Here is a 13444-nt window from a genome sequence, read left to right as displayed (position 1 = left end):
AAACAAAACAAACAGCTGGTCGAACAACGATGACCAACCAAATAACGATCTTCTATAGAATGTCGCACAGTGATGCAGCAAGATTTTTTATTTCAGTTTTCAGGTGCCTACATTGCTATTAAATTGTTCCCCTCCTAGCGCGTACAAATACGCTCTGGTTCGTTCAACTTTTTTCATCCTGTCTGAGAAATTGCTTAGAATCAACTCGCCAAACTCGAGCGTATGGGTATTATCAGACCGAGCCACGATAAGCCTTCATCCACCCATCGGAACGATTCCGGATCCGAAAAGGTGTTGGGGCGGCGGCGTTGAGCTCTCATTACACGAGATCTCTATGATCCTTTACGCATTAAAACTATCGACGAACGTATAAGTAGCGAACTATGATGTCTGGCTAAACTTGACCCCAGTGAAAGACAGCAAAGAATAATACATAATTTATTGTACGCAACATGTACCCACACTACTGCACTGTGGCTAAAATAGTTATACCCCGATATCGTTCGAACTTGTCTTTATGTTCTTTCTAATTCGAATTGACCGCAGAGTGATTTCTTTTTTTTTTTTTTTTAAATACATATATCGCCGCAGACTGAGATAATAGATGCTAATCAGTATGCAATCTTCAATGCGCAATATACGTATGATTAGATATTTTAACATAGCGAGTAATTATTATGCAAGGGCAGCATTTGATTCTAAACGATGAACGTTACTTAGTTTTCATATTTTACTTCATTGTATCATTGTAACACATCTGGTGATTAATGCGAAATTTTTCTTCACCTCCGGATATTTTGATTTAAACAGATGTAAATACATAGAGTAACTGATACGGAGTGACTTTTACTTTGGGTTAATTAATGGTCGGTCACGCTTGGTTCCGGAGATATTTAATTTTTTGCATTATTCCTTTAAACTTAATTTTTCATATGAATTGTATCATTCTCAGTTCACACATTTGCCAATTTTGCCCATTGAATTCATACCACAATCAGGTCTGACCACTATCGATCAAACTATGCGCACGTACGTAAATATGTACATAACAGACGGACCAAATTTTACTAGGCCTAATACACTGGCCATAGCCCAAAAGATAATTGTCAATAATCCGATCCACCGCGCGCAAGCAACCAACGCATTACCCAGGCTATACACTTATAGATCTTCTCTGAGCCTAATATTTTCTGATTTCGAAACCGAATTGGAATGCGTTAGTTACTCCATTCGGTATCACAAATTTCATGATCAACAGACTATGTCATGATTGTGAATTCCGAGAAAAACTTATTCATCGGCTTCAACATCGAATGCATCAAAATTTTATCGCACGAATAAAATAGAACGAAAACATGATGGAATGATACGTGAAATTAGATACATTTAAAATTGTGGGTGACCGTTACTTCATGCAAAGAAGAAGTGACTCGGCATTGTTTCCTCCACAAATTATATTAAGGTCACTGTGAGGTGAGGTCAATTCACAATAATCACAAAATAACATCAGAACTTTCTTCCATGGTTATAATCATAAACTACGGTCTCGTGTAATTCGCTTATCTTGAAGCACAAGAATTATCCTTACATCTGCGAAACTGGATTTGTATTTATTAACCTCAAAGCGTTACACGTCACTATTTGTACAGCCTTGAGTAGGTACAATCTAGCCATCATCGTTGGCATCAAATGATCTCTTCCCTCCTGTTAGAATAAGAAAAGACACGAATGAACACAATCTTTCTCCTCTCCATGTTTGTAAATAAAACTATTTCAAAATTCTCCTACGGTTAGGATCCGAACTCGTCGATAATATGCGCTAAATTTATTACACAAGTGCGACAAAAACGAACAAATATACTGCGGGCAAATTTCCAGGTTTACATCTAATCGCGCACAACTTTTAAGCATCTCTGGATAGCCAAGTAGAAAATTGTACAACAGCTCCCACTCTTCCTAGAATCAAAAAAAAAAATTTCGGATCCGTACTCATGATTGAAAAAACTCACCATAGGGGTCCAATTGCCTATATTAGCCAAACCTCTTGATCTAATAGTGAGAAATCCACATTCTCAATATTTGGTAAACTTGGATAATTCCCATTAGAACATTCGTCTTCAAATTTATGAAATATGGCTGAAATTCTGGCTGTGTTGTAGAGGATGAATAAGGAGCCTAAAATGCACAAAAATATTTGCTTTTGATGAAAAATGGAAAAACTTCCTAAACACATTCAAAAGGAGAACACAAATAAATCAGACCTACCCTTAAGGTTAAGAGAACTCTTGTATAACGCAGAACTTGAAGAGATTGTCAGAGCACGATTTGGTCTCACGGCCAAAAATTCAAGCGCAATCGCAGCATCTGCAATTTGCTGGAACAGTACAGTGTTGGGGCATCCGTGCTCACCAGAGATAATGCGTTTGTGATTTGACATTTTGGATAATTCTGCCAGTCTTTGTCTCAAATATTCTGCTTCTGTGAGAGCTGTATCCTTTGCTTTTGTCTCCATGCTCTTTACGACGCCGCAGAGTAATACTTTAGATTCATTTTCGGAGACATTATTTCCAGACCTAACAGTGATGTTATAATTTTGGCTATTGATATTATTGGACATTTGGCATCCATGAGCCTTTAGTACATTCTCAGTCACACCTTTAATTAGACGTAATCTTAGATTTGTTAGCTCAGAGTTTCTGTCTGGGATGACATTAAAATAAAAGCACTCATTTCTCGACTCAAACTCTCCGTAGCTGTCACCTCGAGCCAGAACTCGAGAGACGGTATTAGCAAAAGTTTGTTCTCTGTTCAAAAAAACGCTAACTCTTTTGTTCTCAATGACGCACTTCGCAATTTTTGTATACCAATCGCTACTTGCTCGAATCACGCTCTGGAAAGCCTGAAGTGTCCGGTGAAAAAGAACAAAAAATCACCGGTTAGAATATTTTTAGGTTATACTCTCCGGACTTGATCTCACCTTTTCTGTGATCTGCTCGTCATCGTATGCGATTCCGTTTCTAATAAGGTAGTATTCCAATATATCTCTACAACGTAAGCCGGGCTCTAAACTTTTTGGAAATACTTTCTTCCAAGTCTCGATGCAAGTAGGAAAACAAAGAGCCCCATGTGTCGATAGATTATCATTGTTCACTTTAATGATTGATGAACGTTTTCTCGTTTCGTCGTCGACGCCCAATAACAACCGCTGAAGATGTTTTACGAACTCTTCTATTTTCAAGTCCAGACTATTCCCCATTTTGTAGTTGACACACATCAGTATTTTGTTTTTTCATCGATTGGCTGCAGTAGCAATGAGAAGCACGATACAGTTCGTCGCACTGACAATGAGGCTACTAGCTGGAGCACTATAGTTCTCCCAAGGCTGTTGCTCTGCTACTGTCACGACGGTAGGCGACAGCTAAGAGGATGGGCGACCGTTATTCATTTTGCGAAATTTCTAAATGGCATTTTCCCGGTACGCGACCAGGCGTTTCTTGCACCCTGAGAGAGAAAGAAGTCTTTCGCTAGTGCAAATTACAACAATTGCGAGGTATTAATTAAATCTTATCGATCGATAATCTATGTTTTCCACGATGAACTACAAATAAATTACAGTTTGCGGAGAAAATGTATAATTTTTATTCAAAACAGGTTATTGCCTCCATGGTTATCGTGACAATATACAAATTAAATTACCTCTATCGCAACGCTCAGCTTCACCTCTGGTATGCGCGTGTGCCACTGATTGTAAGATTGTAAATCATCGTTACGCCGAAGAAGCAATAGTTCAATATTAGGTTTAAAAGTACTGTTCCCCTCCAGACGTAACAAGTAGCTGCCCAAAAGCCACCTCCCGTGCAAAACAATGCGGCATGTATAATATTCAAGCATAACTAGTGTAGCGCCGAGCACGTATACATGTAACTTCGCATCACGTCCAAAGTAGGGTGGGGCAAAAAAACAAAATTTTCTTTTCTCTCTTACAATTAGCTTGGGACAGGGCCGAATTAACAAAAAGTTATACGAAGGCCCTAAGCTATAATATGTTGGAGGCCCCAAAACGATATGTAAATGTATTTATCATGATTCCTCTTAGTGAATCAAGCCCAATTCCCGTGACAACGTAGAAATCTATCGATGGGGTTTTGTTTTTACTCATTTTTTCTGTGGTTTTTAACTATTTCTTTTTTTTCGTGTTTTCTGCGTCAACCTTTTTTTTTGTATTTGTTGCTTTTATTTTGTTTTCTTTCTGTTCTTTGCTTTTATATATTTTTTCATTGTCCTTTCATATTTTTCATTTATACTTATTGCTGCAAAGTTTTTTTACGAGACTTGAGCTCCGCAAAGTGAACAATAATATCTTCAAATGATAAAGTCCGAAGTTTTTAGGCTTCTATACACAAGATAGCAAGGTCCGATAATCTTTCTTGGAGCAGGGTTGTCCGCAGTTCATTTTCTAAACGCTTCAACTGCGAAAAAGATCGTTTCCCTGAACAATTGGTAACCATCAGACTCAAAAACAACCGTAACGTTGTCTGTACATCAGGAAATGCCAAATTTAGTTTATCTTGAAAAATTATTTGGTATAGATCCTGTGGTTTGAGTTACGTTCATTGGCTGTATGGTGTGTCTTCACGTAGATATGGAAATGTTTAAGCTACCCTAGAAGACTGATATCAACATCTTCAGGATATTCTTCCAAACAAAATTTTAAACTACATATCTCTGTTTTTGTATCAGAGTAGAAGTTCAGTTGGAAACGATCATATCCTATGTATATATCTATGATATTCGGCAATTCACATTCCTTAATAATTTTCAAAATTAGTGGGCCACCTCTAAATATTGAGAGAGGTGTTTGTTTTTTTTTAATCGAAATTTTTTTTGTTATCTAAGCTACAAATTTTACCCCCAAGCTGAGATGAAAAAAGAATTTTACCCTACTCACATTTAGAAGAAATAGGAACTTGAGGAATGAAAAAAAACTGGATCGTTGATTCAAAAAGTTGAAAAAAAAATGTTAACGAAACAAATTGAAAAATGCGGTGCTTGGCACTGTCTTGGCGAATGTCTTGATACTTTGATTTTGTACGTATCGTGGATGGTATTAGTTATTCACATACACAGGTATAATAATCATAAAAGAAAATAAGGTAGTTGAAGCGCTACATCACATCGCTCCGAGTCCTACTGAAGGCGCTACAATAATCAGATACTTCACAGCGTGATTGCAAATTCAAATATTTCGTGGAATATCCGATGACTGATCGTTGACAAGGTGAATATTCGAATAAGTTTTCAGCTCTCAATTTCGAACTACTGACTACTTCCTTCGACGCAAGACCAGAAATCATACCGATTTATCAATTTTTTTCGATAATACATCTTCAAATTTCATTTAATATTCGTAGTTGAACGGAAGGCCACATTTACAAGTTTGAAATACATTCACCGTTTCCTTATTTTCAGACCACTAGGACGTTTATCTTGAGAGCATCCGCCACCGAGAGAAGATGTTAAATTACTTGTGTTCGATGTATCGCTGCAGCGATGAATCGGTTTATATGGAAAAAATTTTCAGATTGTAGGATATATTTTGAAATAGAGAAACATAACTTGATCTGATTTTGACGTTGTCACATCGGATTTTATTATCACAGGTCACATAGCTACTCACGATCAAATGTCTTTTCAGAGCGTCTATTCCGTCGCCAATTGCATGAAACTTTTATGCTTCCAAGCACGATTAACGCTTGCATGAAAATTTACCCTTCAAGGGTCAACATTCATTTCAAGATGTTACGGATTGAGTTTTCAAACTTCACATGGAACGATAATATTTCACGTAAGATATAGCTGCGAGCTCCTTGCAAAATTCTTCAGTGATAATGACGCTTTCAAAGAGAATGTCCTCTTTTTCTCTGCAAAGCAAAATATTCATCACGTCACAATAGTTATGATAGTTTGAATCGGAGAAGTACTGTTTACTTACTGGTTGTCATTTGAATCTTGCAGCAACTTAAGCCGTATGTCTTTTAAAATTTGTTTATAGCCCTTCACCTTAGTAACCTCGATTGCAAGGTACTTTACAACCTGCTGTAAACACCCGAACAAACTTTTAGTTCCTGGTGTTAGGGGTAGCAAAGGATTCAGCAGAAATTCATGGACATATGGGTGCGGCAGCAGCGCCAGCCTTGATACTAGCACAGTCAATTGAAGATTAATGTCATATTTCTGGTGGGGAATGTTGGTAATTTTCTCGAAAAGCATAGTTAAGAATTCCCCTGGATAAAATCTAGGCGTGCAATGATCAGCCTCAGGTCTCGAGTCCAAACTAGCCAAGTCATCCATTTTCACTGCTTCCAGGGGCCAAGACAACAATGCACACTCAGTTAGGACTGAAGAGTACTGCTTTTCCCAATCGGTGATATATTGCTCGTAATTATTCGCATCCAAGTCCGACTGTAGCACTCTGGGTAGAAGGGATAGAAAGCTGAACAGAAACCAAAACTTTCATAGGGGACCTGAGGGAGAGGTATAACATGTAGGTATAAGGAAAACGATTAAACCCTACCAATTTACGATTCTGTGAATGTTTGAGGGTGCCAATGTTCGACTATGATTTTGTTTATACGATAAGTCTAAGCTACACCTGGTTTTTTCTCTTTCATCTTCTTCGTCACTCCAAGAAGCGATAGCACAGTCAGCTGCTCCACTATTGTAGTATCCCCTAGATGTTAGATGAGTGAGAACTAAGCAATGTAGGACATGCTCGTGTCGTCTCTCGATTATTTCTCCGAATAACCTCAATGTTTCAAGAATTAAATCATCACTGCCCTCGTAGCAGTTTTTTATTAACTGATGCATCACAGGGAAGGGTTGAATACCAGGTAATTCGGGATCCCTGCGATGACCCACAAGCCAGTAATTCATCTCTATAAAATGTCGAGTAGAAAGCATTGCTTATTCGCTATGGTTTCAGCTAACTACAGTTGAAATAAGGATAATCAATCTACCAGTGTTCAGAAGTGGCGATCTCATATCCTTCAAACATTTTGTAATGAGCGCAGTGATTAGCACAACATGATGATCAGAAAGGGCAGGAGTCAACACTTTTTGAAAGAACATCACATGGATGTTTTCAGCAAGAACTTCTCCAACTACTGGATAAGCCTCTCTAGTTAGCTGGTCGCAATAATCAAGCCACATGAAAAATGCAGCAAGTTGTCTACATCCAGGAAATTCGTTTTCACTAGTCCAAAGCGGGGAATCTAATCCCCAAGTTACATTGACTTCGTCAATTTCATTTGGATCAACATGAGCCGGTATAAGATTAAACAAATTTTCTAGTCTACTGGATAATGCAAATGGCAATTCACTCTTCACAATGATACGAGCAAACAAGGGATCTTGTAATGATGCCAAGACCATTATTCCTTCACAAGCCTTCACTCTGACCATATTGTCCTAGAACAGATAGAATGCACAAAAAGTTAGAACGTACGAAAATCATAGAATGATTTAATATGTGGGTTCTAGATTTAGATACCTACTGCGCTATTTAGATAGCTTATCAAAGCATCTAGTAATAGGCATTTAGAGCTTCTTGTCGGTGATGTACCATTTGAAGAATACTGCAAATTTTCACTATGATGTTTGGCTCTATTATTTGGGTGACAGTCGGTGCCGAACGCCCTGGACATATTTTCAAACATCTCACAGTGAGCAACCATCTTATCCAGGCTTGAGGATGCAGTGAGGTGTAACGAATCACCTTTCAATTCTATTTGTGACTGTCTGACATCTTGAATTTTTGACCCAAGTCCTTTCATAGTCTCTGTAGATCCTATCAAAGTATGCTGTGAGCACTTTTCATCCACTTCGGCTGCTTGATGAGCTACATTATCTGATGGTGAGAGGAATCTGACGTAATTTTTCAAAGAATTAGGACTATTTGACGTAGACTCTACTTCATTCCTCCCGTGAGGGACATTAGAAAGATTGGATACTTTCCTCTCATGTTCCATAGAATTCAAATTTAAAGTGTCGTCCATGTATGGCATTTGTTTGCTGGAATTTACCCTAAAATCCCTACTCTTGGCCGAGTGTCGACTGGATGTGCTGGATAGCTTTTTTCCATTGTCAGAATGATGGAAATTGGGATTTATTAAAGTGACTGCTTGCATGTTCAGAGGCTCGAACAATGGATTAGAGTTGTTCCTGGTCCTTGTAGGTGCATATGTAATTTGTTGCGTGTCTAATTTGTTTCGAGCCGAATTAACTACAAATTTTGGCCTCTGTTGTGGTATTTCAACATTATTCATAACAAATATGAGGTTTGGATATTTGCATATTAAGAAGCAAAGAGCCACAAGAAATTGTATTTCTTCGTTTTCAGTAGGGGAGGCAACATTTCCATTGCAGAATGTAATCAATCTCTGAACAGGGCTGTGAATTGAAACATGAGGAAGCAGTGGATGCTGTAGTCGGGTCAGGAGCCTCTTGAAGAACGATAAGCAGATCAATCTCATTCCTGGTGGTGTCTCAGCGCTAGCTAAAGTGGCTAGCAAGTCCAAAAGACGATGCTGTAGTAAATATTCTAAGCATGGCCCAGGATTTTCTGATCCTAGCAAGTTTTCTTCACTCAACAGGATCCCGAGTAATCGGTCCAGGTGATGTGGAATGTTTGTAGATTCTATCGGTAATTTACAGTTGGTCAAATGATTCACGTAAAAATTCATCAACTGTTTCCAGTGGTACGTAAAGTCGTCCAAGGCTGTTGCCGGTGGAGCAACCTGAAAAAATGATCAAGCTCAGAGTTATTTAATTTGATAGAATTACAGAGGCTCAACTTTCTGGTTACAAAGTCTTGTTCCTGCCTCATAGCTGCATTGATACAAAGATTGAAATTGACGGTACTATTTCGAACTCCGGAATCTTTGTTCCAGATGAAGTTAGCAAATAACGATCGGTTAGAGACGAACATACATTATAACTCACCACGTCCACAGCATTTTTTAACGCAGCATGAAAACTACTGATCATTTTCTATTAGCACGGTAACTCCAGAAAATTTAGTCAGTATTTGATCATGCAAAGTCTCGGCGCTTGTCACGTGCATCCACCGTAGACATTTTTCTTCCGCTCTCTCGTTACTACTCGTTACTATCAACGAAATTCGTTGATTACTATGAAATTTACACCATGAGTAGCGCGTTTTGGTTACGCGGTACTAAAGAGCTATGGTTCTATTACGCGCTAGTCGAGCTTGCATCACAGACACATACGATACCTCCGTTGGTAGTGTGTAGCAAAGAGGAAGAGAACCGGCTTTTCACTCTCCAGAGTTATGAGAAAAAATAATTTTCCACGTAAGTTTGATCGTCCATACGTACAATTGAAAACGTAATCATATATTCTGTCAAAATATAGCGAGACCACTAATCTCTGTATTAATTCTGCGTGATTGTTGAAACGAATTATAGCATTGAGGTGCGACGTACGCCAAGTGTGTTTAACCACAGTATAGGGAATATAGTAGTATTATTCCCTATACTGCGACCATTATAGCACACATCACTGCGCTTATGCTTGGCGAACAACGTTCGCCGGGTGTCGTATGTTTTCATTCAACAACAATTAGTCTGCACCTTGGAAAGAAAAAGAGGAAGAGGAAACATCCGTTTCATTGGAGAAGCAATTAAAATATGAATACAGTAGAACTTGGACAGCGAATTGGCGAGGACTTTCAGTGATCTTGTACAGCTAAATTATATCAAGTGGCCCAATCAATGGTGATGAAACTTGCGCGTAGTGATACCAACGTAAGTGGATCACGTCAGAGGTCACGATGAACGCGGTACTAAAGAGCTATAACCACGGTTCTATAACGCGCTGATCGAGCTTGCACCACGGACACATCCATACCTCGTAGGTAGTGTGTAGCAAAAAGGAAGAGAACCGGTTTTTCACTCTCCAGAGTTATGAGGAAGAATAATTTTCACGTCAGTTTGAACGTACAATTGAAAATGTAATCATATATTTTGTCGAAATCTAGCGAGACCACTGATCTCTGTATTGATTCTGCGTGATTGTTGAGACGAATTATAGCGTTTAGGAGCGAAGTTCGCCAAGTGTGTTTGATGTGGACTCTCCTAGTGGCTACGGGCCTTGGGCTGACTCGGAGCAGTTCGGTCACTAGCGACGAGCCGCAAGCTGCCCTTAGAAGATACGAATTAAACAGGTCTCGTACCAGATGCTGCCGGTAACCTCCAAGAGGATCTATTTTGGGCTGGAATCATTCCGCACACAGGCTCGACAAAGGGTGGACCTGTGGGCCCTTAGTTTCTACATTGAGTAACTATACTTAGTACGAAGTATAGTTACTCAATGCTTTCTATCAAAACGTCTGGAGTTATACGAGTAACTATTCCAATATCTCTTTCGTTAGTATTAATCCACCTGTTACAATCTCTGATACTTCCATCCTCTGTAGTGAGCAGGTCCAAAAAGTTTACCTCCTGAATGGTTCCACTGACCGCTGTTTCTGTTTAAACAATAGACTGGAACTCTTAGGACAAGAATCGTTGAGGCTCAGGCAAACACCAAAGTACAAGTGTAGACACCTGAGCAAAGAGGATCTGAAGGATGAAATGGAGAATCTGAGGGCAGGAGATTGCGATTTTTTAAAATATGTTTGAATTTTACCGCCGCTGGTCACGTGGCCGCACTCGCCGAAACAGCTAGCGCTATGTGGCGGGATTTTCGTGAACTATGAAAACTAGTGCTATCTGATGGACTTTGCGAAAACTGATTTCAGCGCAATTCCACATGGGGTAAATTACCTACGAAATATTCATCGTCATCGGTCGGTCTATGAGTATCGGTCGGCATATTCGCATAGGGTAAGTTACCTACGAACAACTCATCGTCATCGGTCGGTCTATGGATATCGGTCGGCAAATCCGCATGGGATAATTTACCTACGATCGTTCCGAAGTCATCAGTCCGTATCAGATCTGATAACTTACTTATCAAAAACTCGTAACACATCTTTGACGTTTTATCGGAGCATAGCCTCTACATTGAAGTTGAACACAACCCTGTCGTTTGCGAATAGTAAAGATGCCATGTCATTATAATTACTCCTTTATTCAGGTAATTGCGTTCTTGGTCTCGAAATGGGAAACAGTCAGACGATCAGAGGCTACAGTCTTCAGACGTTTGCAAGTTTTGAGGCTGGACAATGAAACCAAGGAACATCGAAGCTACGTGTCAGTTTTATCTTAATGTGGATGAAGCGTCTCAATGAAAAATGCAGGTTTGTTGGTTCCTGGCTCCTCAAGCATCCGGTAATCTATAAATATTTTATTATTTGTACTTGTTTCAGAAAAATCGTTGGGGTTCTCCGTTCGATTCGCGATGCTGCTCTTTGACAGAACTTCGCACGTTATGTCCATTTTGTCGCATTTCTGAACGGAAAAATGGAGATCTCTCGACGAGTATCAGGAATTGCTCGGTCCAGTCGACACGCTCGTTTTCCTGAAGCCGTAATATAGGTATCGTCATGTATTTGGAGTTTGAGAATCCACAACTGCTTCCTAATTTAATTTATCCAACGACCGGTCGATTAATAAGCCAATCGTTTGTTGCAGACGTAGAAATATCAAGATATTCCGATGGTTTCGGGTCGTGGCACAATTGACTCGACGAATTCAAGTCCAATTTATCCAACGGCCGGTCGATTGATGAGCTAATTATTCATCAATTATTCGCTGTTGGGAGCATAAAAATTATAAGACATATCGATTATTTTTAGTCGTAGACCCACTTTGATTTGTCGCAATCCGTGCATGGGTCGAAATATTCGAATTTCTCGGTCTACGAGGGAGCCCGAGCTGTGCTGGAGTCAGCGTAGCCAGGGGCGCGCGGTATGTTGTGGGGCGTGACCTCTGCTCAGCCCCGAAGGTGACGTCTCACAACAAAACGCTAGCTGCTGGCTACCTGACTCCAGTTTAGGTCCCTTGTAGACCGAGAAATTCAAATATTCCGACGCATGCATGGATCGCGACGAATCAAAGTGGGTCTACGACTAAAACCACTTGATATGTCTTATAATTTTCCTCCTCCCAAATCGTAATCGCAAATTTTTCACTGTAACGAGCAGAGAAATTGAAATATCTCTGTAGCTTTGAGTCGTGGCTCACTTAATTCGTCGGATTTATGTTCTTAAGTTCGAAATGTATTAGAATAAGGTATTTTGAAACATTCGAAACGCATCCTGTATTGTGTTAGCAATATTGCAGTATCTGTGAGACTCTGGTCGTTTATCGATATACGAGTCAATAATGAAGTCTAGTCCCTGAAGTTTTGGCACTTCTACGTGTTGAGGGCCCAGAAACGATGGTAATACTAATCCTCTGTTTAAATTGATTGACTGCTGTACTCTACTGCTTTGAGAAGTCAAAAAATTGTAATACCTTGATAGCTCCTAGTCGTTGTTCAATTATGTAATCAGATTCTTGTTTTCAAGATCAAAATACATACAACTACTGCTCCGTCATCATTATTTATTATTTTCCCCTCTTCTCCTGAATCTTTCTCAAGTTTTATCTCATTTTGAATGAATTAGTGGACTTCCTCCATGTCCTGTGAGTTTTTGACGCCCTGCAGCTAGAGTAACACGACCTTAGACTTGTTTCCAGATGTTGACCGAATATTTTCTATTTTTTCCTTCCTTTCCTGATTTCTTTTCGATTTTGAGTCAATTTTTCAATTGATCCGCCAATTACTGCATTTCCCGGCCTTCCTGGAGGTTCCCTGTGATCCAGAACCGAAGGTACGTCATCCTACATTAATTCCTGATTATTTTCTGATTTTTTGCGATTTTTTCCTATTTTTTTCCGACTCAAAGCTACAGAGATATTTCAATTTCTCTGCTCATTTCAGTGAAAAATTTGCGATTACTCGATTAATTAATCGAGCAAAATATTCTCGCGAGCACAGTCGGATTTCTGGGCTCCAAATCTGAGAAAAAATATCACCTCAAAACTGGCCCTGCTGGTAGGAAAAGCCGAAAATCGCCAGAAAATCTTATCTTCCGGTCGAAAATCGTCAATGATCGCCAAAAAACCTTTCCTCTCTTCCAGAAGAAGCAAAAAATCGCCAATGAACCACCCCTTTGGATAGAAAACCGCCAAAAATCGTGAACAAACCACCCTAATACGTCAGGACCCGTCAAAAATCCCCAAAAAACCTCGTCCTTTGTCCGAAAAAGTCGAAAATCGAATTTTTTTTTGGTTCTTCAAGCTTAATCTCACATATAATCAGCTCGGGAATGCAAATCTGAAAGCCAAAATCATCTACTCATGCATTCGATCACATAATCATTAATTATTCGCTGTCGAGAGAAGAATAATTATAAGACATATCGAGTGGTTTCAGT

The 13444-nt window shown here is 39.4% G+C and overlaps 2 protein-coding genes across 3 annotated transcripts; both read right to left on the bottom strand.

Moving 5' to 3' along the window:
• Positions 1-1436: 1436 nt before the first annotated feature.
• On the bottom strand, positions 1437-5005 carry LOC105693392 (DALR anticodon-binding domain-containing protein 3). Of its 2 annotated transcripts, none has more exons than XM_012413265.3 (6): positions 3697-5005; positions 2978-3501; positions 2266-2899; positions 2042-2175; positions 1789-1956; positions 1437-1704 (listed from the first exon to the last, which is right to left on the bottom strand). In XM_012413265.3, exons 2-6 carry the CDS (start codon positions 3272-3274, stop codon positions 1585-1587), a joined length of 1353 nt encoding a protein of 450 aa, XP_012268688.2. In that variant the 5' UTR covers positions 3275-3501; positions 3697-5005; the 3' UTR covers positions 1437-1584. The 2 variants fall into 2 exon arrangements, with proteins under 2 accessions (XP_012268688.2, XP_048516061.1); XM_048660104.1 differs by having other exon boundaries at positions 2266-2573.
• A 611-nt stretch (positions 5006-5616) lies between these two features.
• LOC105693508 (FHF complex subunit HOOK interacting protein 2A-like) lies at positions 5617-9218 on the bottom strand. Its single transcript, XM_020856590.2, has 6 exons — positions 8989-9218; positions 7554-8795; positions 7017-7467; positions 6575-6935; positions 5993-6493; positions 5617-5921 (listed from the first exon to the last, which is right to left on the bottom strand). The coding sequence occupies exons 1-6, from the start codon at positions 9043-9045 to the stop codon at positions 5822-5824; spliced, it is 2712 nt and encodes a 903-aa protein (XP_020712249.2). The 5' UTR covers positions 9046-9218; the 3' UTR covers positions 5617-5821.
• Positions 9219-13444: the final 4226 nt, after the last annotated feature.

Source organism: Athalia rosae, chromosome 1 (assembly GCF_917208135.1).
Source record: "Athalia rosae chromosome 1, iyAthRosa1.1, whole genome shotgun sequence".
Classification (NCBI taxonomy): Eukaryota; Metazoa; Arthropoda; class Insecta; order Hymenoptera; family Athaliidae; genus Athalia; species Athalia rosae.
The sequence above is the reverse complement of the archived record's forward strand: the minus strand, read 5'-3'. Positions and strand labels throughout refer to the sequence as shown.

Coding starts and splice junctions, on each gene's coding strand:
- LOC105693392 (XM_012413265.3), bottom strand. CDS start 3,274: ATGTGTGTCAACTACAAAATGGGGAATAGTCTGGACTTGAAAATAGAA. Junction 2,176..2,265: donor GAGTTCTCTTAACCTTAAGG/GTAGGTCTGATT, acceptor TGTGCATTTTAG/GCTCCTTATTCATCCTCTAC. Junction 1,957..2,041: donor TCTCACTATTAGATCAAGAG/GTTTGGCTAATA, acceptor TTTTGATTCTAG/GAAGAGTGGGAGCTGTTGTA.
- LOC105693508 (XM_020856590.2), bottom strand. CDS start 9,045: ATGATCAGTAGTTTTCATGCTGCGTTAAAAAATGCTGTGGACGTGGTG. Junction 7,468..7,553: donor TAAGCTATCTAAATAGCGCA/GTAGGTATCTAA, acceptor TATCTGTTCTAG/GACAATATGGTCAGAGTGAA. Junction 6,494..6,574: donor ATTCACAGAATCGTAAATTG/GTAGGGTTTAAT, acceptor GTTTCTGTTCAG/CTTTCTATCCCTTCTACCCA.